This window comes from Asterias rubens, chromosome 12 (genome assembly GCF_902459465.1).
Source record: "Asterias rubens chromosome 12, eAstRub1.3, whole genome shotgun sequence".
Classification (NCBI taxonomy): Eukaryota; Metazoa; Echinodermata; class Asteroidea; order Forcipulatida; family Asteriidae; genus Asterias; species Asterias rubens.
The window spans coordinates 6,581,727-6,607,077 of record NC_047073.1 but is presented as its reverse complement, the minus strand read 5'-3'; the positions used below and the strand labels follow the sequence as shown (position 1 = coordinate 6,607,077).

At 36.9% G+C, this 25,351-nt stretch overlaps 1 protein-coding gene across 1 annotated transcript; it reads left to right on the top strand.

Moving 5' to 3' along the window:
- Nucleotides 1–2,628: 2,628 nt before the first annotated feature.
- On the top strand, nucleotides 2,629–25,253 carry LOC117297987 (ankyrin repeat domain-containing protein 13C-like). Its single transcript, XM_033781195.1, has 11 exons — nucleotides 2,629–2,807; nucleotides 5,605–5,646; nucleotides 9,842–9,946; nucleotides 11,815–11,946; nucleotides 12,489–12,700; nucleotides 15,979–16,178; nucleotides 17,734–17,824; nucleotides 19,773–19,852; nucleotides 22,323–22,389; nucleotides 23,231–23,360; nucleotides 24,877–25,253. The coding sequence occupies exons 1-11, from the start codon at nucleotides 2,684–2,686 to the stop codon at nucleotides 25,008–25,010; spliced, it is 1,317 nt and encodes a 438-aa protein (XP_033637086.1). The 5' UTR covers nucleotides 2,629–2,683; the 3' UTR covers nucleotides 25,011–25,253.
- The last annotated feature ends 98 nt before the right edge of the window (nucleotides 25,254–25,351 follow it).

Genomic DNA, 25,351 nt, shown 5'->3' with positions numbered 1-25,351 from the left:
CTATGATCTTAACTTACAATTTTGCAAGATTACTTCGTTTGGCTTCTAGCTTGTAGCTATTTAGGATTTGTTATTATAATGTTTGTACTGCTTCAAAGCAAACATTTTCTTATAATTACTTGGATATAAAAGCAATTTTAATTTTATTTATTAATATTGGTAAAAGTATTTTTGTAAAGCATTATTATTTGTACTAAGTTAAACAATTGTACACATTACACGTCTGTTTTATACATTTGTTTTAATACATAGATAATTAATTTTCCTTCCAGTAATCAGTACGGGAACATCAAGGATCATTTTAAAGAATCAACAATGCATGAGTGTAGACAGATTTTAAGTTTATGACGTTCAAATCAAATAGTATTGAACTGAAGACTGCCCTTTACATCCCTGTACACACTGTAGGTTATGACATTTGGGTGGCATCAATGGCTTGTGCGTATTAAATGCGCTCGCTTCTCACCAAGGTGACCCCAGTTCGATTCATGGCCAGGGCCATATGTGAGTTGAGTTGTGCGTTGGTGCTCTGCTGTGCAAAAGGGTTTTCCAGACTATCCAGTTTTCCTTCCTCGGGAAAAATCAAACCCTTTCGATCTTGGCTGTGCTCCGTGGTCATAATGGGTTGATGTGGCTGGCAGCCAAAGGCGCCCTTGCATGCCAGCTTCTCGAACACGTTGTAGCCGCATCCTTCGCAATTCAGCTCTTAGCTGCGAGTAAGGATGATTAGCCCCCCCCCATATTATTATATTTAGCAAAGCTGTTGAGGCTGTTAAAGGCAGATGGAGAAAATAAATGAGCAGATATCAGGAATGCTGAACTTACTGAGCAAGCCTGCCATCCTGCTTTTACCATGTTGATGCCATTGTCAGCTACTGAATGTTGGGTTTTTATGAGTTTTACATGGCTTTTCATGATAGAGTTGTATGCTAGTTTGCAAAGTAAAGCATGGGCCCAATTGCACGGTACTAGTTAAAGACACTGGCCATTGGTAATTGTCAACGACCAATATTCTCACTTGGTGTAACATATTCAACAAAAATAACAAAGCTGTGAAAATTTTGACTATATTGGTCATCGAAGTTGTGAGAGAATATTGGAAGAAAAAACACCCTTGTCACACAAAGTTGTGTGCTTTCAGATGCTTGATTTTGAGACCTCAAAATCTAATTCTGAGGTCTCAAAATCAAATTTGTGGAAAATTACTTCATTCTCGGAAACTTTGTTACTTCAGAGGGAGCCGTTTCTCACAGTGTTTTATACTAACAACAGCTCTCCATTGCTAAGTAATTTTTTATGCTAACAATTATTTTGAGTAATTACCAATAGTGTCTAGTGCCTTTGAGTGGGTATCATGATAATGGGAAATACTGTTTGCATTTCCATGCATCATGAGGTAGCAGGGCTTGCTATTGATTGTGTATGATGTATTTCATGACTTTCCACGCAGGAAACGGAAACAAACTCTTGTCAGTAGGATTTGAAGCTTTGCATGGTAAAAATAAGATATAGAAGGCTTTGCGGTAACACCATGTAAGCAGTATGCAGCATCAGAGTCCAGCATTCTCCAGAAGACGATCAGAGCAAACGTCGAGTTAACCAAAGGTTCTTTTCAGAACCACCCCAACTCATTTAGAAATAGTCATTACATGGTGTTACCGCAAACCCTTCTATAAACTCTTGTCAGTTCTGAATTATTTTTACAAATTGTGTAGTAAGCAGGGCCATAATGTAGACTACAAACAACATCATTGTGCATATTATGTATAGAACACCATAGGTAAATTCAGGGAATGGTTTTGACCAGCAATTGTGCATCGCAAAAAAAATAGACTGAACTTTCGTTGTGCACACTAAATGCCAATATTGAGTAGCAACTGATACTTTTTGTGTAGCATTTTGCTGTGCTATTCAATGGAAATCTTTCACTGTAATTACCATGATGTATTATTGACAAGTAGACATGATTCCAGATGATGTACAGTTACTTGCCAGGTGCTTCATTTATCATGTAAATTATCCCTGCTGACCACTAATTATGTCATTTCCCAACATTTGAAGAAAGTGTGTGGCTCATCATAACTTCTTTGTGTGTAATAATTATTAAAATGATTCTGAGATTGTAACCGTCTCTGAATATTTTTTTGACAACTAAAAAAATATCTTGTAATTGTTCTTTGTAAGTGTCTGAGTCTGTCTTTATAAGTGTTCCAAGCGAACCTGCCCAACCCCCCCCCCCCCCTCCCTACAACCAGTGCCCAATTTCATAGTGCTGCTAAAGCACACAAATTTGATTAGCATGAAGCTTCTCCCTTGATAAAAACAGGAATGCCAACCAAATTTCCACTTGATTTTCAGGGCAAGCAAACGACAGCTGAATACCAGTGAGAAAGCAACATGCAACAAATGGAAATTTGGTTGGTAATCCTGTTTTTATCAAGAAAGAAATTTCATGGTAAGCAAACTTTTGTGCTTCGCAGCTCGATGAAATTGGGCCAATCTGCCTAGCTATAATATAACAGCCGAGTGTTCACTGCTGACTGATGATCATGAATAATATGGGCCAAGTCCCTTGATGGATGGATCGATCCCAAAGAAATCGCGCTCCCGTAAGGACACACGTACAGCTGAAACTACTCTGTGTATACACACACGTACATGATGTCCATGTACGTAATGAATAATGGCTGCCCTTCAAAAAGGGCCACTCTCGGAGTATCCACTGCATGAAAGCGTGTTCAGCGACGATAAAAGAAGACTTTCTGCTCTTTTACGTAAACATGATGTAGCTGAGAAGGATGTCCATGGTATGTATTGAGTTGAATTAAATTGTATTATAAACAGATCTATTTATTTAACATAAATGCAAAGACTGCTGTGAAATCGATTATTTCATTTATGCGAGAGTACTGGACAACCAGCATAGCTAGCAATAGCATTTTAGTTAGCATGCCATTCCATAGCAAGTACGACCGGCACAGCAGTACGTACGACGACCGTGGTCTTAGAATGGTAGAAATGGAGTGAAATAGATAGCAAAGACAGGTACGACCGGGTTGAATATTGTACCGGTCACTTCGGCACCTCCATTTTGCAGTTGCTGGTTGTCGAAGTTTGCAAGTTGCAAACTCAGCGGGTCCTACTAAAAGCCGACAACTCGCCGACAACAAGTCCAGAGCGCCGACAACTCGCCGCCAACAAGTTTTAATTACCTCGAAAATTGCCAATATACCATAGATGTATTAGAACTATATGTGTTCTGTAATTTAAACATAAATTTAATGGAAAAAAATTCACGAAAAGTGTGAATTTTTAACCAGAAAAAAAACTGAACGTTCACGGAAAACGGTCGGACGCAATCTTGGCTTAAAATCGTGTTCGGACCAGTCCATTATGATGCGGGTGAGTCAGACTTAGCAATAGAGGGCGGGCGTCGTGCACTGTGCACACTGCAGTGAAGGTCTTCACATGAAGCCCGCCCTCTGGTGTTGACAAGTGCTAAATCTACCCGTATCATAATGGTCTGGTCCAAACACGGTTTTTAAGCCAAGATGGTGTCCGACCGCTTTTCGTGCAAGTGAAGTTTTTTTCGGGTTAAAAATTCACACTTTTTGTGAAGTTTTTCCATTAACTTTATGTTTATATTACAGAACACATATAGTTCTAATACATCTATGGTTTATTGGCCATTTTTGAGGTAATTAAAACTTGTTGGCGGCGAGTTGTCGGCGCTCTGGACTTGTTGTCGACGTTGTCGGCGAGTTGTCGGCTTTTAGTAGGACCGAACTCGGCACCCACAAACCACAAAAATTCGGCCAGCTGAATTCGGCACATTCAAAAATTTTGACACCTGGCGGAGGACTGTCGAAAACTGCCAACCAATGCAATATTATTACAATTTTTTAAACAGTAAGAAAATAGTAAGTATTTTGTATTATTAGACAGTATAAATATCACAAATTAGGCGTATTTATCTTTACATAATAGTAGAAAAAAAGGATGGAAGAGCTTCAGACATTTTACTAGGTAAAACTAGAAACCAAAATTGCAAGAAATTGGCTCCGTCTGACTAGGAGATGGTGACCTGCGAATTGACAGCCTACGGGGCCCGGGACCTTAAAGTTTGGGTTAACAGCATAAATAACTATTTGACACTATTTTTGAATATTTGTGGTTCATACAAATTGTGGCTATCTTTTTCTGCTTTGCATTTATGGCTTCCCATGCTTTCCAACCTTGGTTGACAAAAACCCTGTCGATGACATTGAAATAGAATAATAATAATTTATAATAATAGTGTGGCGAGTTTCCCGCGAGACTAATTTGAGTTCGGGAGTCCAGGGAGAAGTCCCACCGCTGGTCCGAAAGTTCCCCTTATCCCGAATCCAAATCATACCTCAGACCCGGGGAGTACTACAAGCAGTCTCGGGCTAAGGCTGCAGGCTCGTTTGGGTGGAAATCTACCGCCCGATCGGTTACTGTTTGTCTGTTGGGTCGGAGGCAGCAACGTGTCCCGGCGGATTTACCGCAGCACCAAATTCCATCCCGTCTTCCACAGCCCGTCACACAACTCCTGCTTGAAACACTTCTTACTTCATCATTTGCCAAAATCACACTGCCAGGTTTCCCGAGCCTCACCCGAAAAGCCAAGCCGTGGCATGCAGACGCCGCATGCACACAGGCACCCCGTGATTGGCCACTGCCTGCCTGCCTCTGCCCAGCGACAAGCCCGCTGCTGCATGAATGGTCAAAAAGACCCGCCACTCACTCCACTGACCCCATGACCGTACTCCGACCTACTTACGCAATAGAAGTTCATGACCCCTTACGAAACACACAGATTAGACTTGTGTTGGTCCACCCCAATTTCGTCACAATAGTAATAGTTTATAATAATATCAAAGCGCTTCTGACATTATTACCCCTGTTCACAGGGCCACATATTTCATTCCTTAAACCATCTCAGCTCCCTGGCGGAGTATATATACATACGCACAGCTGGTGCTGAGAGTTACCGTGCTCCAAGCTGATTATCTCTGCCCTAACAGGTTTCCATTTTACCAATGGGTGGATAGAAGCAATGGTTAAGTGTCTTGCTCAATGACACAATTTTCGCAAACGGAATTTGAACCCACATCCCGATGACTTAACCACCAGAGCGTATTCTCTCGGCCATGACACCCCCACAAGAAATGACTAGAGTTAATGAACATTGTTGAAAACCTCATTTATAATGTTTTATTCTCTTCTCTAGCTGTTAGTGGCTTTCATACCAAAATGCTAGTTCGCCAAAAGCGGCTAAAGGATAACTCTAAATTTTTCCACTTAAACAAAGTAAAAATCAAACACTGAAGCAACAAAATTTTGATGTTTCCTGTGTTTACATTAAATTTTATGTAGAATTCTAAAAGAAAAATGTTTTGCATGATTATTTCAACACTTTTTTACTGAAGGAATCGGCTATTAAAACAAATTAACTGTTCTTTATTACACAAACTGATACAAATCTACAATATATCTAATCATGTATGTTCTACAAGTACAATGTCAAATTGAGTCAAATGTAATGTATTATAAATGTAAATTACTTGTTTATTCTTACAGGGAATACAGCACTTCATCTGGCTGTCATGCTTGGTTATAAAGGTAGGCCCTACGTTTTTAATATAATGACATGGACATTTAAGATTACATGTGACTGTCATTATCTACCATCAGTATTATATCTTCAAACTTTGTGAGTTTAATGTCAATTGGTAATTGTCAAAGACCCGTCTTCTCACTTGGTGTATCTTGACATGTGCATAAAATAACAAACCTGTGAAAATTTGAGCTCAATTGGTAATCGATGTTGCGAGGTAATAATGAAAGAAAAGACACCCTTGTCACACGAAGCTGTGTGTTTTCAGATGCTTCATGTTGAGACCTCAATAGCTAATTCTGATTTCTGAGGTCTTGAAAACAAATTCATGGAAAATTACTTCTTTCTCAAAAACTACGCCACTTCAGAGGGAGCCGTTTCTCACAACATTTTATTTTATCAACCTCTTTCCATTACTCGCCACCAAGTAAGGTTTTATTCTAATAATTATTTTAAGTAATTACCACTTCAGAGGGAGCCGTTTCTCACAATGTTTTATATTATCAACCTCTTTACATTACTCGCTACCAAGTAAGGTTTTATTCTACTAATTATTTTAAGTAATTACCAAGGTGTCCACTGCCTTTAAGTACCCAGACCCTTTAAGATTCAAACTGTTAATGCAAGTTTTGAACTGGCACGAGCCAAATGTATGCAGCCAACCAACTTAAAGTTGGGCTACAGAATGCTCTGAAATAATACTTTTTTTAGAACATGTCAATGGAGTCCATATGAAACAAGAAAACAATATAACGAGTGGCTTACCTCACGTTTAAACATGCTAAAAATGTTTGTTTTTCTCTGAAACACTCCAAGCCAAAGTTCTGAAAAATGTGAGGTCAAACAAACCTGCGCAGCAAAGGAATTTGGACGTCATCGGTGCTATTTGATGAGGAAAAGAGCACCCTCAATTGGCTAAAGCTGGAGAACTGTGCACAAACTCTATTGGGAAATAACCCATTGAAGTCAAGGGGGTCATTGCGTATCATTGTAGATAAACAGTTTTTGACTCTCAGCTGAAAATGCTGCGCGGCACGGTGCATCTTTGACTTGAATTATTTATTAATAAATGCAAATTTTAAGCGTAAAATGGTTATAAACCATTCTACGACGTCTATTTGACAAAAAAAAGTAATAGGAAAAATATTCAGATTATCCTGTAGCCCCTGTTTAAATTGGGTCATTGGAATTTGCACAATCATCTGATAGCAACCTCTTTTGACTCAATTTCCTCTGACCGTTTGTTATCAATCCTCATCATGTTGATATCACTCGTTTTAAATATGGCCATAATGGTCTCCTCTCTGGATGAACCTGTCCAAAGTATTGATGATTTATGAACATGCAAATTGTTAGTAAATTACTTATTTCTAATTTGTGGTACATGTACCTGCTGCTAATTTGATAGAGGATTCGAACCAGACACTTTCAGTGGTCTAAAGGTTAAATTTTGTTGTCTAGAATATTGCGGGGGTGGTTGGTTCCAATCCATTCAAGTAGTATCCTGCAAATGTATGTCTGCATGACTCGTGAGAGCACTGTACTAATGAGGCATTTGGTGTAGGGTAAAACTCTAGTTATCCATCCATGATCCAATGACCCCAATGGAAATAAGTCTTAAAGGCAGTGGACACTATTTGTACTCAAAATAATTATTAGCATAAAACCTTACTTGGTAATGAGTAGTGGGGAGCTGGTGATGGTATAATACACTGTAAGAAACGGCTCCCTCTGAAGTAACGTAGTTTTTGAGAAAGAAGTAATTTTCCATGAATTTTGATTTCTAGACCTCAGATTTAGAATTTGAGGTCTCGAAATCAAGCATGTGAAAGCACACAACTTCGTTTGACAAGGGTGTGGTTTTTTTCTTCATTGTTATCACGCAACTTCACTGACCAATCGGGCTCAAATTTGTACAGGTTTGTTATTTTATGCATATTATGTTGAGATACACCAAGTGAGAAGACTGGTCTTTGACAATTACCAATAGTGTCCAGTGCCTTTAAGTTATTGGCTTTTTGGGTTATCCTTGGATAATTTTGTGCAGTATTTTTATCTTGTTTTTTATTTTGGTTTACATTAGACTATTTCATTGCCGTTTCTCCTGTTGTTGAAGTTGTTGTGTTTGTATTTTTGGCATGTCCTTGCTGTTTGTATAGACTGAACAAATACAATCAATCAATCAGTTTACAGTTTGGAATTTATCATGCTGGAAAGCACACGTATTTATGTGTATTCGATAGTGCTATATAGAATAGAACATAATGTTCTGTAATGCAAATGAATCTCTGTTGCTGAATACAGTGCTACATGCTGTTTATAATAGTGGTAATATTGTGTGAATGATGCTGGTATCATTGAAACACAAACACTGTAATTAAATTTCTCTGGCAGTAATTTTTTTTGCATTTATATGTATTTAAAAGGAATACTAGCGCTTTATGCGACAAGGATAAGTGTTTTGCATATAAAATGAGGGAGTTAAAGGGAAGGTACACTTTTGGTAATTACTCAAAACAAATATTAACTTAAAAACTGACTTGGTAACAAGCATTGTAGAGCTGTTGATAGTGTAAAACATTGTGAGAAACGGCTCCCTCTGAAGTAACATAGATTTGAGAAAGAGGTAATTTCTCACTGAAATAATAAAAGACTTCTAGCTAGAAGTCTTTTATTTCCATCTGAAAGCGCACATATTCGTCCAGCAAGTGTGTTTTTTCTCTCATCATTTTCTCGCAACTTCGATGACCAATTTAGCTCAAATTTTCACAGGTTTTTTATTTTATGCCTATGTTGGGATACACCAAGTGAGAAGACTTGTCTTTGACGATTACCAAACGTGTACCTTCCCTTTAAAGCAGGCTGAGTTAAAGGCACTGGACACCATTGGTAATTACTCAAAATAATTGTTAGCATAAAAACTTCCTTGGTAACAAGCAATGGGGAGAGGTTGATAGTATAAAACATTGTGAGAAGCAGCTCCCTTTAATATAGGTAATCTTAAAATTATTTTTGTATTCGGCCCCAAACCATCTGTCCTTAGTTCTCTATGCTGTGATTAAACAGTTGAAATCAATTGTTCTGCATTTTAGGCAATAGCGGTATGCACTGCTACTTCAAGTAAAGGATGATACATGTAGAAGGGCTTAAAAGGCACTGGACACGTTTGGTAATTGTCAAACACCAGTTTTCTCACAACAAACCTGTGAAAATGTTGGCTCATTTGGTCACCGAAGTTGCAAGAGAATAATGAAGGGGGAAAAAACCATTGTTACACAAATCTGTGTGTGCTTCAGCTGAATTTTATTATTATTGGAGTGAGAAATTACCTCTTTCTCAAAAACTGCGTAACTTCAGAGGGAGCCTTTTCTCACAATGTTTTATACTATCAACATCTTTCCATTGCTCATTACCAAGTAAGTTTTGATGCTAACAATTATTTTGCGTTATTACCAATAATGTCTATCGCTTTAATAGTACAGATTATCATACATAAATATTTTTACACTTTACAGTGTGTTTTGTACAATTGCTTGTGATTTTTTATACATGTACTGTGATTTTAAGTTCTGGAAGTATTGAAAATTGTTGCATACTAGGCCTATAAGATAGGATTTCAATTGCCTCTAGCTACTGGGCAATCTCAGTGGTCTAGTTGGTAAGACACTGCTTTAGAATTGCAAGGGTCGTGGGTTCGAATCACACCAAATTAATATACCTACAAACTCAGGAAAGTACAGAGTATACAGTGCTTATATGAAACATGTAAGGGTGTAAGGACAAAACAAAATTAATATTCTTTATCCCCGATGCAAATTTAAAGGGAAGGTACACGTTTAGTTATTGTCAAAGATCAGTCTTCTCACTTGGTGTATCCCATCATTAAGCATAAAATAACAAGCCTGTGAAAATTTGAGCTAAATTGGTCATTGAAGTTGCAAATTTGTGTTCTTTCAGATAGGAATAAAAGACTGGCCAGAAGTCTTTTATAATTTTAATGATAAATTACCTCTTTCTCAAAATCTATGCTAATATAGAGGGAGCCGTTTCTCACAATGTTTTATACTATCAACAGCTCTCCAATGCTCATTACCAAGTCAGTTTTTAAGTTATATTTGTTTTGAGTAATTACCAAACGTGTACCTTCCCTTTACTTGTATTGTGAACTAAATGTATGATTTGTTTGATGTTTTTTGATAGAGTGTATTCACTTGTTGCTAGCCCATGATGCACCTGTCAGATTAAAAAACCTTCAAGGATGGACTCCATTAGCGGAAGCAGTCAGCCGCGGAGACAGACAAACAAGTAAGAATTTGCATTCAGGGCAAAATTTCATAAAGCTGCTAAAGCATGAAATTTGTTCCTTGATAAAAACAGGATTACCAACCAAATTTGTATTTGTTGTATATTGCTTGTTACTGGTATTCAGCTGTTGTTTGCTTGTAAATCCTGAAAATCACATGGAAATTTGTTTTATAGTCCTGTTTTTATCAAAGAAGAAATTTCATACATTAGCAAATTTTTGTGCTGAGCAGCTCTATGAAATTGGGCCCAGGTGTTTTTTGTTGTTTCCTCCTGGGCAAGCTGTTGGTGGATTCTGCAGTGTCTGAATGAATTGTACACAGGTTAGGTTAAGCCTCGGGATATTAATTTATGTTGTTCTGAAGGGCATTTCTACTGGATAGCTTTTCAAGGGTACAATGTTATTTGAATAAACGTTTTAGTTATTGTACTTCATGTATGTTTTATTTATTTGTTAGTTTTGTTTTGGCCCCATGACCTTTAACATGTTCATGAAGTGTTTACCAATATCATAATGGTTGAAAGCATTTTGGTCACTGAATTACTCATTCTTCAAATTCACATTTGATATACTATGTATTTATTTATTTGTTTATTATTTACTGGTATACATAAATGACCAGCAGCATAAGCTGAAATGGTCAGAGTAATCTTAAAAATAGCAACAATCACATATAAAAATGCAATAAAGTGTAAAATGTATTACTTTACAAATGTTGCATAAAACAAGTACATTTAAGGGCAATTAGGGAATCAAAAATCAACAAAACTCACTGGTTCAATGGCAAAAGGCAAGAACATAAAAAATACAAACAATCACAAGAAAAATAAGAGGGATTTGTAAAAACAAAAGACAAGAAAAATAAAAACTACTTCAACATGTTGGCAAGTTGTGGAATTGTAGATTTCCTGTATCTCTCTGTATTGCATTTAATTGAGTTTAAACCAGACATGTTACGTGAGACCCTAGAATTAGTGCTCGATTTGGAAGGTGGAAGCAACTGTCTGTGATAGTCAATTTCAAAAGTCTATTCAGTTGTGAAGTTATTTCTGCAATCAGCCAGCGATGGAAGTTTGGTCAATTATAGTAGATGAAGTATTAGACACTTGTATATTTAACCAAAGTATACAACTGTACATACATGCATGTAAGTTGTACCGCTTAGTCAAGTTAGCTAAACAAAAATCATTCTAGATAAAGAAAATGAAGAATGTGAATAATATTAGATATTTTAAAGGGACTGGGTACTTTTTGTAAAACAAAACACAATGTCCACAGATTGACATTAAATTTACTTCGTTTGAAGTTAATGCTGGTAGAAAGTTTACCGAAAAATATTACATGCTGAGGTGCTGATAGTTTTACCAAAATGAGTAAAACATTACTTTTGTGACGTGTTTTACTCATTTCTCAAAAACTACAGCACTTAACGAATTCATATTTAATGGGAAGCTTTCTACCATCATTATCTTCAAACCATGTAAGTTTAATGTAAATTTGTGGACATTGTGTTCTGTGTTACAAAAAGTACCCAAATTAAATCATTTTTTGTCACAATGGTCCCGCATACATGAACATGCAAAATCTTTGAGTTAATGTTTATAACATGGACAGTTTTAACTTGATGTCAAGCTTGCCTGCACAATACCTGAAAGAGCACTGTAGTTGGACTTCTTTGAAGAACCAACCTACCCACAATGCGCGACATTGACCCCCTTGCATGTTCGGTGCACAAATCTCCAAAATTGTTTGATCAACTTTTAAAACTAACATGGTGGAAACAACTTAGCATGATTTTTCTACATAATTGACCAATGTTGACTTTGGGTGGTGACATGTAATTGTATTTGTGTGTTTTTTCCCTGAATAGTTACGATGTTATTAAGGAAGCTGAAACAACAATCAAGGGAATTGCTAGAAGCAAAGCGCCCTCAACTCATTCAAGCTTTAGAAGACCTAGGAGATTTCTACCTTGAACTCAGATGGGATTTCCAAAGTTGGGGTAAGATGATGTGAACAGTAACCATGGAGAAAAAATGAGTTGTATGGCCTTTGATGGTATGAAAGATGAAGGTTTGTAGCCAAAGTGGGCGGTTCTGGGCAGGCCTGCCCAAGACTCTTAATGTTTGCCCACCACTCTGAGCAAATTATATTGGGCTGCCCTGCACAGATTTCAAAACATTGTCCTGTGTGCATTGATCTGAGACACAGCTAATGATAAGGAGTATCAAATGTCACAGAGAAGAACATTCAAAAGACCATTCAACTTATTGCATGGCCCCATAAAACTAACAGTTTGGAAACCTGACCCCAACTTCAGCAATAATGGCCTCATAATTGAACATGAATAATTTTGTAGATCCACACGCACTTGGTGGATTCTGAAAAAAATAGTTTTATTGCCCACTACTGGTCTAGCTACAACCCTGGCAATTACACAGTGCAACTGGGTAACTCACAACCACCAATATTATTTTTGGGGGGTTATTATTATAATCTAACACTTGGATTTTTACCAAATAAGATCTCCCTTTTTCTTGACAGTGCCTTTAGTTTCCAGAATGCTTCCATCAGACACATGTCGTATTCTTAAGAGAGGAACGCGCGTACGGATGGATACAACGCTAGTTGATTTCAATGATATGAGGTGGCAAAGAGGCAATAACACATTTCTATTCAATGGTGATGCAAAACCAGATAACTCCTTAGTGGTTCTGGATAACGACAATAAACTCTACCAGAGAGTCCGATATGAGGTAAGCTGCTCATATCTTGCAGAATGTTTATCATTTTTAAAGCCTTTTCACACGACAGCAATTTAACAAGGGTCCCTTGCTTATTTTTAGCATGGTTACAAAGCTTTATAAAATGCACCTTGTGTGAAAGGAAAATAGTGTTTATACTTTCCATAAAGGACGGCAAATTTGAGAAGATTTCACTGTTAGGGACCTTGGACAGTCCACACATTTTTGTCCTTTCACGTGCTAGAATATAGCTAGGGACCCCTGCTAAATTGCTGTGATGTGAAATGGCTTTAGGGGACTGGTCTTGTAACAAAGGTATCTGTTATACTTGAATTAATTATTACCAGTAAAGAGCAAATGGGTTATTAATTTATCCTTGGTGAACTTGATTATCAACTTAATGCCAGTTATGTATTCCAAAATGTGTTGATTCCAAACTTAATTTTCTGCCAAAAACGCTCTTTCAAATCAGGGGTTTTTAATTGTGGACTGGTCTTTGGCTCCCCCAGAAGCTTTTCGTTTTTGGTCCACCAAGGTCAAATGTCAAGAAAGGGATTGGCTTTTGATGCATTGTGTTTACAAAACAATACTTTTCTTTTCATAGAATGTTAAATTTGCATCTAATTTAAATTTACTATTCCCGAGGTTTTCACAGGACTTGGGAGTATACAGTGCTTACACACATCGGTGTATGGGTTAAAACTAAAATTACTATGATACTTTTCTTGTTATTTATATACTTTTGTCCTAAAGGAAGGACACCTGTTTGATTGAGTGTGATATTTATGGTAAAATGTTTCTTCCTTCCGTGGTCATGCGATTCACATGGCCTTCCACTGAGTAACTAATTGACTGAAGCTGGACTTAATTTTAATTAGATGTTAAATTTGCATCGGGGATAAAGAATATTAATTTGTGTGTAAAAGCTTGAGCTAATAATCCTAATATTTGATATTTCTGTTCTTATCTTTGCTTGAACCTGTGGACATCATCTATGAACAAAGCACTACAAAATGAGACAGGTTAATTTGAATACATACTGAGTATCACATGGTTTGCCAAGCGTGCGATAATATTTGTATTCAGTGCACAGTAATATGGTGATGGGAACATGTATTTGTTATACATGTACTCTACTTATTGTATCTATCAATGGTGCTGATAATCACCCTAGTTCTTTTCTGGATACATTTTGGTTGCACAAAAGCATGGTTATTTTTCCGCCATCATTTATATCTCTTTGTCTACCAACCTACACAACTTTCCTTTCTTATGTGCAAATATGCACATTGCTGAGTATTTCTGACATTTAAACTGAGTTTGTTGGTGACTGTATATATAAATTTTCCTTACCAACTTTAATAATAATTTGCATTTGTAGTGTGCCAAATCAATCTTAACAGATGTTCAAGGCAGAACAGAGACAATTTAAACACAACAATACATGTGCATACCCAGTGAATTAGTTGAGTACAAACTGTGAACTTGACTTTGTTGTGGCAATTACCATGGTAACCACCTGATGTAAATTGAATTGATGCTAAACAGGAAGTGAGGTACACCGGCCTTGACTGTGTTGAAGCCAAAAGGAAATATCTCATTTCCATGACGTCAAAACATCCCGTTTCTATTACGTGAAGAAAACCTCCTTGTCAAATTCTTTGAAGTAGTCAATAAATTGTGCACACCCACATCACTGGTTAACCAAAATGCTGTGATAAAACTTACAGTTATTTGTTTGTGTGTTGTATTGATGATGGTGTGATCGAAAACTTACATCCATGACTCCTTAACTGAACAAGAAGTTGTTAAAACAGCGGCTTATTTTAGCATCAGAAATCCAAAACGGTTACTCTGAAATGTGTAAACCGTGTACAGTCAATTCTTGTAATAACAAGATCGCTGGAACTGGCCAAACTACCTAGATAACAGAAATGTTGTGTAGACAAACTCTTCACAAGCAGAACCTCTTTATAACAGGGCATTATTGTTGCAGAACAGTTACTTATTTATTCCATATGTCATCCTTATTGCCATTAAGAACTTCTCTCTAAGTATAAATGTTTTTGAATTGATTTTTTATATCATTGATTAAAGCCATTGGACACTTTCGGTAAACAGTATTGTCCAGGGCCCACACTTCGTGTATCACAACTTATATATAAAATAACAAACCTGTGATAATTTAGGCTCAATCAGTCATCGTAGTCAGGAGAAAATAACAGGAAAACCCACCCTTGTTTCCGCACGTTTCACCGTGTCATGACATGTATTTTAAAAATAAATCCGTAATTCTCGATATTGAGAATCTCAAAAAGTAAAGCATTTCATGGAATAGTATTTCAAGAGAAGTCTTTCACCATTGCCTTCTGTAAACCCTGTTTACAAGTTATTTGTAAATCTGTGAACTTTTTTCTTTTTTTTTCTGTACCGAAAGTGTATTATGGCTGTGAGAAGTGAGAAGAGAAGTGATACATTATAACAATGGGTTGTTTCTTAATAAAGGCCCTGGACATGTTTGGTAGTTATCAAAGAACAGTATTCTCACTTGATGTTTCCCAAGATATGCATAAAATAGCAAACCCGTGAAAATTTTGACCCAATTGGTCATCGAATTGTAAAAAGAATGATGAAAGAAAAACACCCTTGTTGCTTGACTTTGTGTGCTTTCAGATGCATAATAAAAGACTTCGGTTGAAGTCTTTTATTGTTTGAGTTAGAAAATACCTCTTTCTCAAAAACTTTGTTATTTCAGTGGGAGCCGTTTATCACAATGTTTATACTATCATAGATCTCCATTGATCATTACATTAAGTCAGTTTTTATGCTAACAATTATTTTGAGTAATTACGAATAGTGTCCAGTGCCTTTGGGGAAAAAGACAAACTCGATTTGGAAATATTTTCCTGACAACCAAAGTTGAGGGTGTTTGTCATAATCAATTGGATCAGTTGTAAATGGTTGCACTTTGCATGTTTGAAGTTATAACATCTATTGTTGAAGGGGTTAGATCAGACCTGTATGCTCTGTTCTTGAAAGGGCAAATTTTACAAATTCTACTGGAGCATTTCAAGGGCACCAAGGCATTTTCTCCTAGGTTAAGGGCACTCATGAGAAAACTGTAAAATTCTACTGGAGCATTTCAAGGGGCACAAAGGCAATGACTTGGGGGCATGGAGGCAATCACCTTTGTTGCCTATGTGAAGTATCAGACCTGTTAGATTATTTGGTGTCAATGTCTTATTATTCCATAAATTGACTGTCTTTACTCCATCTTTGCTTTCTTGTAGGAAACGGAGAAGGAAATGGAAGAGGAAGTAGACATTATTATGAGTAGTGACATTGTCACGGTAACCATGTCAACTAAACCAATCACATTCAATCGTGCACAGAGTGGCTGGTTATTCAGGGAAAACAAGAGTGAAATGGTTGGTAACTTCTATGCAAATTTCTACACCATCAATAACGTGATCATTGAGACAAGAAAAAGGTACATTTACTATCAGTTACGTTATAACAGGCCTGGAATTACATGTTGTATGATCTCTAATGTAAACAGTGCTGGTCATGAACCCTTTGTTAGTCACTGTACCACCCAAAACTGCCTGCTGTCGATTTTACCAAACTTGGGATTAATCTCACGACTTATAATAATAATAATAATAATAATAATAATAATAATAAACTTATTTAGAACGCGCCTTTTGCCAAAGGATACAAAGCGCCAGGTATTATTACTGCAAGGAGTGGGACGAAGTTTGAGATATAACACCTAATCCTTAGCACCATGTAATGGTTAACAAGGTGCTGTGGCGCAATATGCTGCCAGGAACACCGGGGCGAACCCCTTCTCTTTATGATAAGTGCACTGGGTTCTTTTACATGCGTTTACACAACACATGGGACCAACGGCTTTACGTCCCATCCAAAGGACAAAGCAATGGTTAAGTGTCTTGCTGAAGGACACAAGTGTCACGGCTGGGGATTCGAACCAACACTCTGCTGATCAGAAACACCAGAGTTTGAATTCGATACATTAAACCCATCCCAAGTTCCTAACTCGAGATAGGATTAATCCTAGCATTTCTTGAAATTGGCTGCAGGCCATTTACTCACTGGACGTCCTTTAACACTTATCTTGGGAATGCAAGTGGTACTGGTTTCCCTGTGTGGAGCAGACCATAGTATGTGCATTAATGCATAACAACAGCGACGATGTTATTCTGTGTAGTGGGGACCAGATAACTACAATGCTTTAAGTAGGATTTGAAACTTTGCATGGTGGAAATACGTTATGGAAAGGTTTGCGGTAACACCATGTAATGACTTTCTCCAGAAGACGATCAGAGCATACTGATCGAAACGTCGTGTTGAAAGCAACGGTTCTGTTCTGAAACACCCCAACTCATTAGAGATAGTCATTACATGGTGTTACCGCAAACCTTTCCATACAATGCTTTATGTACTATAATGTAAACTACAACAGCAAGGATGCGATTTGCAATCCATATATACATTACAAGTTATATAAATATATATTGTGTTGGCACGGATTATACTGACTGTTTGCATTTAAAGGCACTGCACTCCTTTGGTAATTGTCAAATTCTCATGCATACAAAAAAAACTGTGAAAATTTGGACTCAATTGGTCATTGCAAGAGAATAGTTGAAGAAAAAAACACCCTTGTGGAATAAATTGTGTGCTTTCAGATGCCTTGAATTTGAGACCTCAGCTGAGGTCTCTAATTCAATTAAAATATTTTTGTGAGAAATTACATCTTTCCCAAAAAATAATTACTTCAGAGGGAGCCATTTCTCACAAGCTTTATACTTTCAACAGCTCTCCAATGCTCGTTACCAACTAATCTTTTATGCTAACAATTATTTTGAGTGTCCAGTGCCTTAACATACATTGTAAATGCATGCATCAAATAATTGATGGTATCAACACGTCATTTGATAATCAGCAAATGGCTCAAGTTAAACAGTGAAATCCTTGTTGTGTTTGTGCAAAAAGCTGAATTGATTGAATTTTGTTTACAGGAGAGAGCATTTATCAGAAGACGATGTACAGAAGAATAAAACAGCTTTAGAGAATTTGAGCAAAGGTGCTGTGTTACCAACAAACCTCCAAGTAAGTACAGCAAACTTGAATCAATATAAATAATAATTATATATAGATTTATATGGCGCACTTATTGAAAGGAAAACAGCTGAAGAAAATACGGTAACTAGCAAAGCAAATGAGTTTTCAGTTTCTTCTTGAATATGTTGAGAGAAGTTTGACGTAGTGTTGCAGAAAGCTTGTTCCAGATAGCAGGTGCAGCTTTGACAACGGCACGCTGACGGTTCTACCAACAAAAAAGAACCTGAACAAAAATAAAAACCAATATCTTGTCAAGTGGAGCCTTTAAATTTTGGGCTCATTCATTTAGTAATTTATTAGGGTTGTGCTCCCAGTAAAATATAACAATTTAAGACTTTCAATTAGTTTAGAAATCTAATAGTCATTTAAAATTGTTATTTTAGAAAGCTATGGTTAGAAAAGATATCAGTGAGTTATTATTTCCAAGGGTTCATGGAAATCTGATATTCCAAGAAAACAGTTGTTGAGTCATCCTTGATCTACCCACACTGGATGACACATAATATGCTTTTCCTAGTTTGCCAGCTCATGCACTGCACTGAACTTATCACTAGCCTTGTCACTTATAAAGATGATATGGGGCTCTTATACTTGGACAAACAGTGGGCAAAGTGGGCAAAGTAAACCAACTGACTTTTCCCCCACAGATTGGCACTGCATTTATTATATAAAACATTTTATCACTAAATGGTAAAATGAAGTAGAGTGTGAATACTTTGTAGTTATATGAAACACTAGAATGGTGCCTCACACAGTTGTAAAATAGTGACAGGGAGAAATCTATGAAGAAAATAGTGTCCCATACTTGAACAAACTTTTACTATTTTAAAATGCTGAGAAAGAGCCCACTAAATGCGTACGAATGATGACCTGACTTATTTTTATTGTCCAGTGTTTTTCCAGTTGCCTAGTAATAGTTGTACAGAAGGACTAATACACAACATATTTTCATGGTGTATATCAACTGATACAGCACTGATACATGTGATAAGGTGTTTTTGCTGGTAGAATTATTTTGTTTTGCTAAGCTACTTTTAGCTCTGTGACCCTTGGAATAAGTACAAGCAGAAACGGCATTCAAAGCGACTCAGTAATTCTTAGTTTTCTTGGAATCTGTGAATCTGTTGGGTGTAGACACACAAACATTATCAGTACCAGTCTTCGGCCCAAAACAGAATGTATCTCAAAGCAAATTATTATGTAAAAAAAAAGAAAAAACGCGGGGGGTTTACATCAAACCCAAGACAGCTCTATGAAATGTGGCCTAAGACAGAAGTATATAAGTTAATCACCTGCCTGTACGTCTAGTGGTAAGGTCTGGTAGTTTGGTTCAAAAGTCTTAGTATGCCTTGTTGTTATTATTATTTATTTTCTCTTGTGAGGCGCTGTGTTAATTGTAGAGCTCCATAGAAATGTTTATTATTATTAATTATATTAAAGAAACCTAAAATAAATTCACAAAACAATTTGCAAATGATGATGCTAAGTTATTTCACCTCTCACATATGAATTGGAAATGTGATTTGAAACATGTGTATCTGATGCAAGTTGGTCTAATTCACTCCATCAGTTTGTTTGACAAGTTATGGTTTAGGGGTTGATTTTGTACTTCTTAACAAAAGACAAGTGTATAAGGCAAGAAGATTACATAAAAATTAGTACTGCACAGCGAACGATTTCCCTTGTATAGCAGAGCAAAATGCTACACAAAGTGTACCAGTAGCTACATGTAATCAAATATCATAATATTCTACTCAATAGTGGCATTCAGTGTGCACAAAATTAGTTCCGTCTAAATTTCTATACTGCAGGAAAAAACACAATGAACTCTTAGTGGGTGCTGTGACGTGCATGTGAGACATTTCATTAGAGTGAATATTACTGAAAAGTTTGACAAACGAAGTAAACTGTTTATCTCCTTTTCAAACAATGACAGCCTCATTACAGACAGTCATTAACATCACCACCGCCCAATGATATACCATGGACTGAATACATCAAAGCTAGACCAGGACGGTAAGATATCTAATTAGGCCTATAAAAAAAAGTTGTTGGATTGCCCTATCCCGACCGACCGTAAAAGTAACAAAATTGCGGTTGCGGTTTCTTTTTTGGGGTTTTTTTTTCGGGGTTTTTTTCTTCCTTTTTTTTACTTCCGAATTTTGATTTCATGAATATTGTATGCTTACAAAATGGTAGATTTGACACAAATGTTTGTTTTTGGCCAACTACTTTCAGTCGACAATAATTACCCAGTGCAACAGTCGTGGTTTCAACGTTCACAAAAACACAATGTACAAATGTAGATCGATTTCCCTCACACGCATGGATAGGGCGAGCCTGTGTCACATATCAAACCTCACGCCCGTTTATCCGATGTCATGATTTCACAAGGAACCAGTATAACACTCCATTGAATCACAGAGGGTTGCCAGTAATACCCATATATGGTATCGCTCGTTTATTGAACGGACAAAAAACCTGGTGAATGAAATGACTCTTGGGAATTGTTTTTGAAGGAATTTGCCATAATAAAGACGCAAAAAGAGTGATTGTAAGCAAGATGTATAAGATGATACCTTGCTTGTTTGACAACTAGATCATTCATGAAATGTTAATGCAGTTTGGGGCATACTTTGACATCTGAAAAAAAAGAAAAAAAATCCCAACCGACCGACCCAAGCAGCAAAATCGGGTGAAAGGGCAATCCAACATATTTTTTTGGGGGGCCTTATCTTAAATTGTTTAAAGACATTGGACACTATTGTTAATTAAGCTTGAGCAACACTGCTTTTAATATCCCAAGATGTATCGTCAGAAAATATTGCGATATTCGATTATATCGTGATTCATATTTGAACTCTTAAATTCTGACATCTTACGAACGTTCCCAAATTTTAATACTCCAAAAAAGTAATAACTTGAGTTTCATTATACATCTGTCGGGTGTACTGTCTACCCATGGTGTGAAAACCTGGGCCTTTCAGTTACACACACATACTGACATAAAGTGTCTTTTGAAGTGTCTACTGCGCATGACTGTTTTTACATGTGTGCATATTTAGCTAGATCCCGCCCATTTCATTCTAGCTAACCAGTAAGCATCCATAATGCACATGTGGTGACTTCTGCTGAGTTGTGGTTTGTATTATGATCCCAATGTGGTTTTCATTTCGCGGCACAGGGCGGCTCCACACACAGGGGGAAAATGATACTATAGTATTGCTTCTGTAATGTCTGTGTGAGACGGCCTGGGCGCTAAAGACTTTGATGTTGTTTTTTCAAATAAACCCTGTCATTTCGGGATAAATTGGGCAATCTTGCGGTTGGTTCTGGGACTAAATATGTTTTTAAACAGCCCATTGTGGTTGCAAGACGTCACAATTAGGGAATACATCGTGATACTTCATCAAAACCATGAATTGCCGATAATTTGATTAATAAAAAGTCTAGATGATATGGTAATCGTTTGAGAAATGGTATCGCGATTTTCGATAATTTTGAGATATCGGCCAAGCTTTTTGTTAACTACTCATAATCATTGTTAGCTTAAAAAAACTTACTTTGTAACAAGCAATGGATAGCTGTATAGTACATTGTAAGAAACGGCTCCCTCTGAAGTAACGTAGTTTTTGAGAACGAGGTAATTTCTCACTAAAATAATATTTTAATTGAATTTGAAACCTCAGCTGAGGTCTCGATTTCAAGTTATCTGAAAGCGACAAGGGTGTTTTTCTCGCAACTTTGATGACCAATTGAGTTCAAATTTTCACAGGTTTGTTATTATATGCACATGTTTCAATAAACCAAGTGAGAAGACTGGTCTGTGACAATTATCAAAGGTGTCCAGTGCCTTTAAAATGAACAAGAACATTTACTTTACCATCATTGTCTTATGACATTTATGACATATTTGTCCACATTCTATTGTGAAATAATACATGGTTATTGTCTGATTTTCTGAAGCAGTGGCATATTGTTATGATTTTGTATGTGACATCAGATTGGCAAACATTTATACTGAAGGCCTCTGGATCATAACATGAGTTTGCTTTTGTTGTCCCTTGCCCATCTTGGGGTATATTGTCATGTATTTTGTTTTTGTACTGTTAAAGGGACTGGGTGCTTTTTGAAATACGAACAACAATTTTGCCACGGTTTTGCAATAAACTCACACAGTTTGGAGATAATAATGGTGGAAAGCTTGCCTTCAAATATTTACTTGCTGCGGTTCTGTAGTTTTTAAGAAATAAGTAAAACAATGTCACAAAAATAGTATTTTCACTCAGTTTTAGCATGTAAAACATGTTTACAAGTTAGGGTTTAAAAATCCTAAATGTCAATATTTTTTACAATGCTCAAATAATTTTCTTCTAACTGAGACAAAGGCAAATGAAATAATAATTATTATTATTTTTGGTGTGGAAGGATAGTTGTTAGGGTATTGTCTTAACTTTATTCCGACTTTGTGTCTTATTGTTTGCAGATCCCACCTCGGCAGACAACAAGTATCTAAAGAAACAAAGAAGATATTCAAGGCTTCAATAGCAATGGTCAGTATCATCTTATTTATTTATTTTATATCTTTAGATATACACAATGATTACAAGTTTAACATGGGATGTCATGGTTTTACAAAAGTATAAAAACTGTCATCTTGAGATGTGTAAAACCAGACCTCTGCCAACGATAAAAATATTGGTCAACTGATTTTGTTTACTGTACACTTGTAATGTTTCATCTGATCGCTGATTTGCTCTTTTATTCTTAAATATTGGTGTTATAGAAAGTTGGAATCAAATCTTGGTCATGACATATGTTAGGGCAGAGATGGTTTCTGTTTGTTGTTAGTTTGTTTTTTACACTGTGCAAAGTTTCTCAAATTTAACACTCCTAAAACTGGTTCTAATCTTACAACTGTAGTCCATGCTTTATATTATTTTGTGTTTTAGTAGTTATCTTTTGATGTTCATAGACATGTTTAATTTATAGTTAACTTTCCTATGTTTTTGTACAAAAATTGTTTTATACATATTTTATTACTCGTTTTATTAATACTTGTATTACAACCAGATGTGGGGGGGCAGGTCTATGGACCACAGTAATTATTTTGCTTTTGTTTCTCCTAGTCCATCTGGAAGTATTTTTTGTATTGCCATGTACTGTTGAAATGGCTGAAGAAATTATATTAATAATAATAATAACTGGTTACTCGCAGCAGCGGCTGTATACTCCCAGGGAGCTGAGGTGGTTTAAAGAATGAAATATATGGCGCAGTGAACAGGGGTAATAATGTCAGAAGCGCTTTGGTGTGCCCTTCGGGATGTGATAAAGTGCTAAATAAAAATTGATGGTTATATAAGAAGGTTTGTGTTATCCTTTGTATGCATGTAGAGTGAGGACTTTCCAATGGAGATACCAGATCTGCTGAATATTCTAGAAGTACTAACACCGATGAGACACTTCCAGAAACTACGAGATTTCATCTCAATCAAAATGCCAACTGGATTCCCTGTTAAAATAGGTAAGCTATATTCATTTTGGTTTTACCCATAAACACCGATGTGTGTTAAAGTACTGTATATTCAGTACTTTCCTGAGTCCTGTGAACAAAAATCACAGGCATATTATTGGGCTGTGATTCGAACCCACGACCTTTGCAATTCTAGAGCAGTGTCATACCAACTAGACTACGAGGTTGACCGGTAGCTAGAGGCAGTTTGAATCCTATGTATAGCAGTGGGTACTGAACAGGCTGCTCTCGAACAGGCTGGTCTTGGAGAGAGCACAATGTAAGTTCAAACAATGATTATTATTATTATTACTATTAATAGATGTTAAGTTAACATTGGGGATATAAAATATTCATTTTGATTGTTTACACCGATGTGTGTAAGCACTGTAAACTCAGTACTTCCCGAATTATGTGAAAAACAAATCACAGGCATGTACTTGGGTGGGATTCGAACCCGGGACCTTTGCTTAAAGGTAAGCTGTTATGACTCATGGAACACTGTTTGCCCCCATGCTTTCTTGCCTGCTTACAGGGTTGTCCATTGATAATGGTTTTTGCCACAGACACAGCGGATCATGTTCAGGGCAGTCTTTGTATTTCTTATGTGTTGTAGTGCCAGCAGAACTACTCCTATTTTTTTGCCGGAAGTACCCCCTACAAAAGGTGGTGCACCCCTTGTGCACCCTAGTTCCGGCACTGTTTCAGCCTCGTGGTCATAAACTACCAGTGAAAATTCTTATGGTTTAGAAAAACTAACAATCAAGTTTAGAAACAAACAACAAGCATTTTGCTGTCATAGGATGAGATGAATAAATTGTGGGGTGTCTTTGCCGAGCGGACAAGAGCACGGAAAATGAGCTCTGCCGAACTGCTGTTTCTGTTCAACAGAGTGTGGGTTCGATACCCGGTCATGACACTTGTGTCCTTGAGCAAGACACTTAACCATTGCTTCTCTCCACCCAGGGGTAAATGGGTACCTGTGAGGGCAGAGATGGTTCTTGTGATTAATTAGCTTAGTGCCCTACATACAGCACAGGCTGTATGTTCCCTACAGAGCTGAGATGGTTTAAGGAATGCTTTACGGCCGTGTGACAAGGGGTAATAGTGTGAAGGCGCTTTGAGATGCTCTTCTTGAAGCGTTATATTAAAAAAATGACTATTATTATTATTATTGTATATTTGGTTTGCGGTAACACCATGTGTGTATCTACTTGCCAGGTAGAGTTGTTCTTAGAGAACTGTCTTGCTATATTCTACTGCCGCGGAGTAGATAATCGGAGGTTTGGGAGACTTCTCAGTTCTGAAAAGAACTGTCCTGCTTTTTAACTATTACCAGGGCGGATGGTATAGAAAATAGACTGGACTACTGCTTTAGCTTATAGGATCGTAATTAACTGTACTGCCGCGGAGTCAGTTCTGAATTGGTCTAAATGTTCATTGATACCTCACCATGCAATGCCTCAAGTCCTATATATTATTATTATTATTATTGATTGACGTTGATGAAATATATTGGTTCCCTTAGATGTGCCAGTCCTGCCTACCATAACAGCTCGAGTTACATTTCAAGACTTCCAGTATCGAGATAACATCGCCTCATCTCTCTTTAGAATCCCTCGGGATTATACTCAAGATTCAAGCCGCTTCCCAGAGCTCTAACACCAGCTAGCAAAACAACTCACCAAAGATTCAGGCAAGCGTTACACACGATTCCTCTGCTATCAATGAAGTTCTCTTCCAATTGCTTCAAGTATTTATTAACTTACTGAGTATCTTATGTTATATTCTGAGTAATATGTTGGTTAACTATTCATCTGATGCTTAAAGGCGCTCGACACTATTGGTAAATAATTGTTAGCATAAAATAACTTACTTGCTAACGAGCAATGGAGAGCTGTTGATTTTATCAAAATTTTGTGGGAAACGGCTACCTCTGAAGTAGTGTAGTTTTTAACAAAGAAGCAATTTCTCACTCAAATTTGACCTTGATTTTGAGACCT

Bases quoted from the DNA above. Each gene is read 5' to 3' on its own strand.
- LOC117297987 (XM_033781195.1), top strand. From the start codon at position 2,684: ATGGCTGCCCTTCAAAAAGGGCCACTCTCGGAGTATCCACTGCATGAA. The intron at 9,947-11,814 runs GTAAGAATTTGC...TTCCCTGAATAG, and splicing joins CCGCGGAGACAGACAAACAA to TTACGATGTTATTAAGGAAG. The intron at 17,825-19,772 runs GTAAGTACAGCA...AAACAATGACAG, and splicing joins TGTTACCAACAAACCTCCAA to CCTCATTACAGACAGTCATT.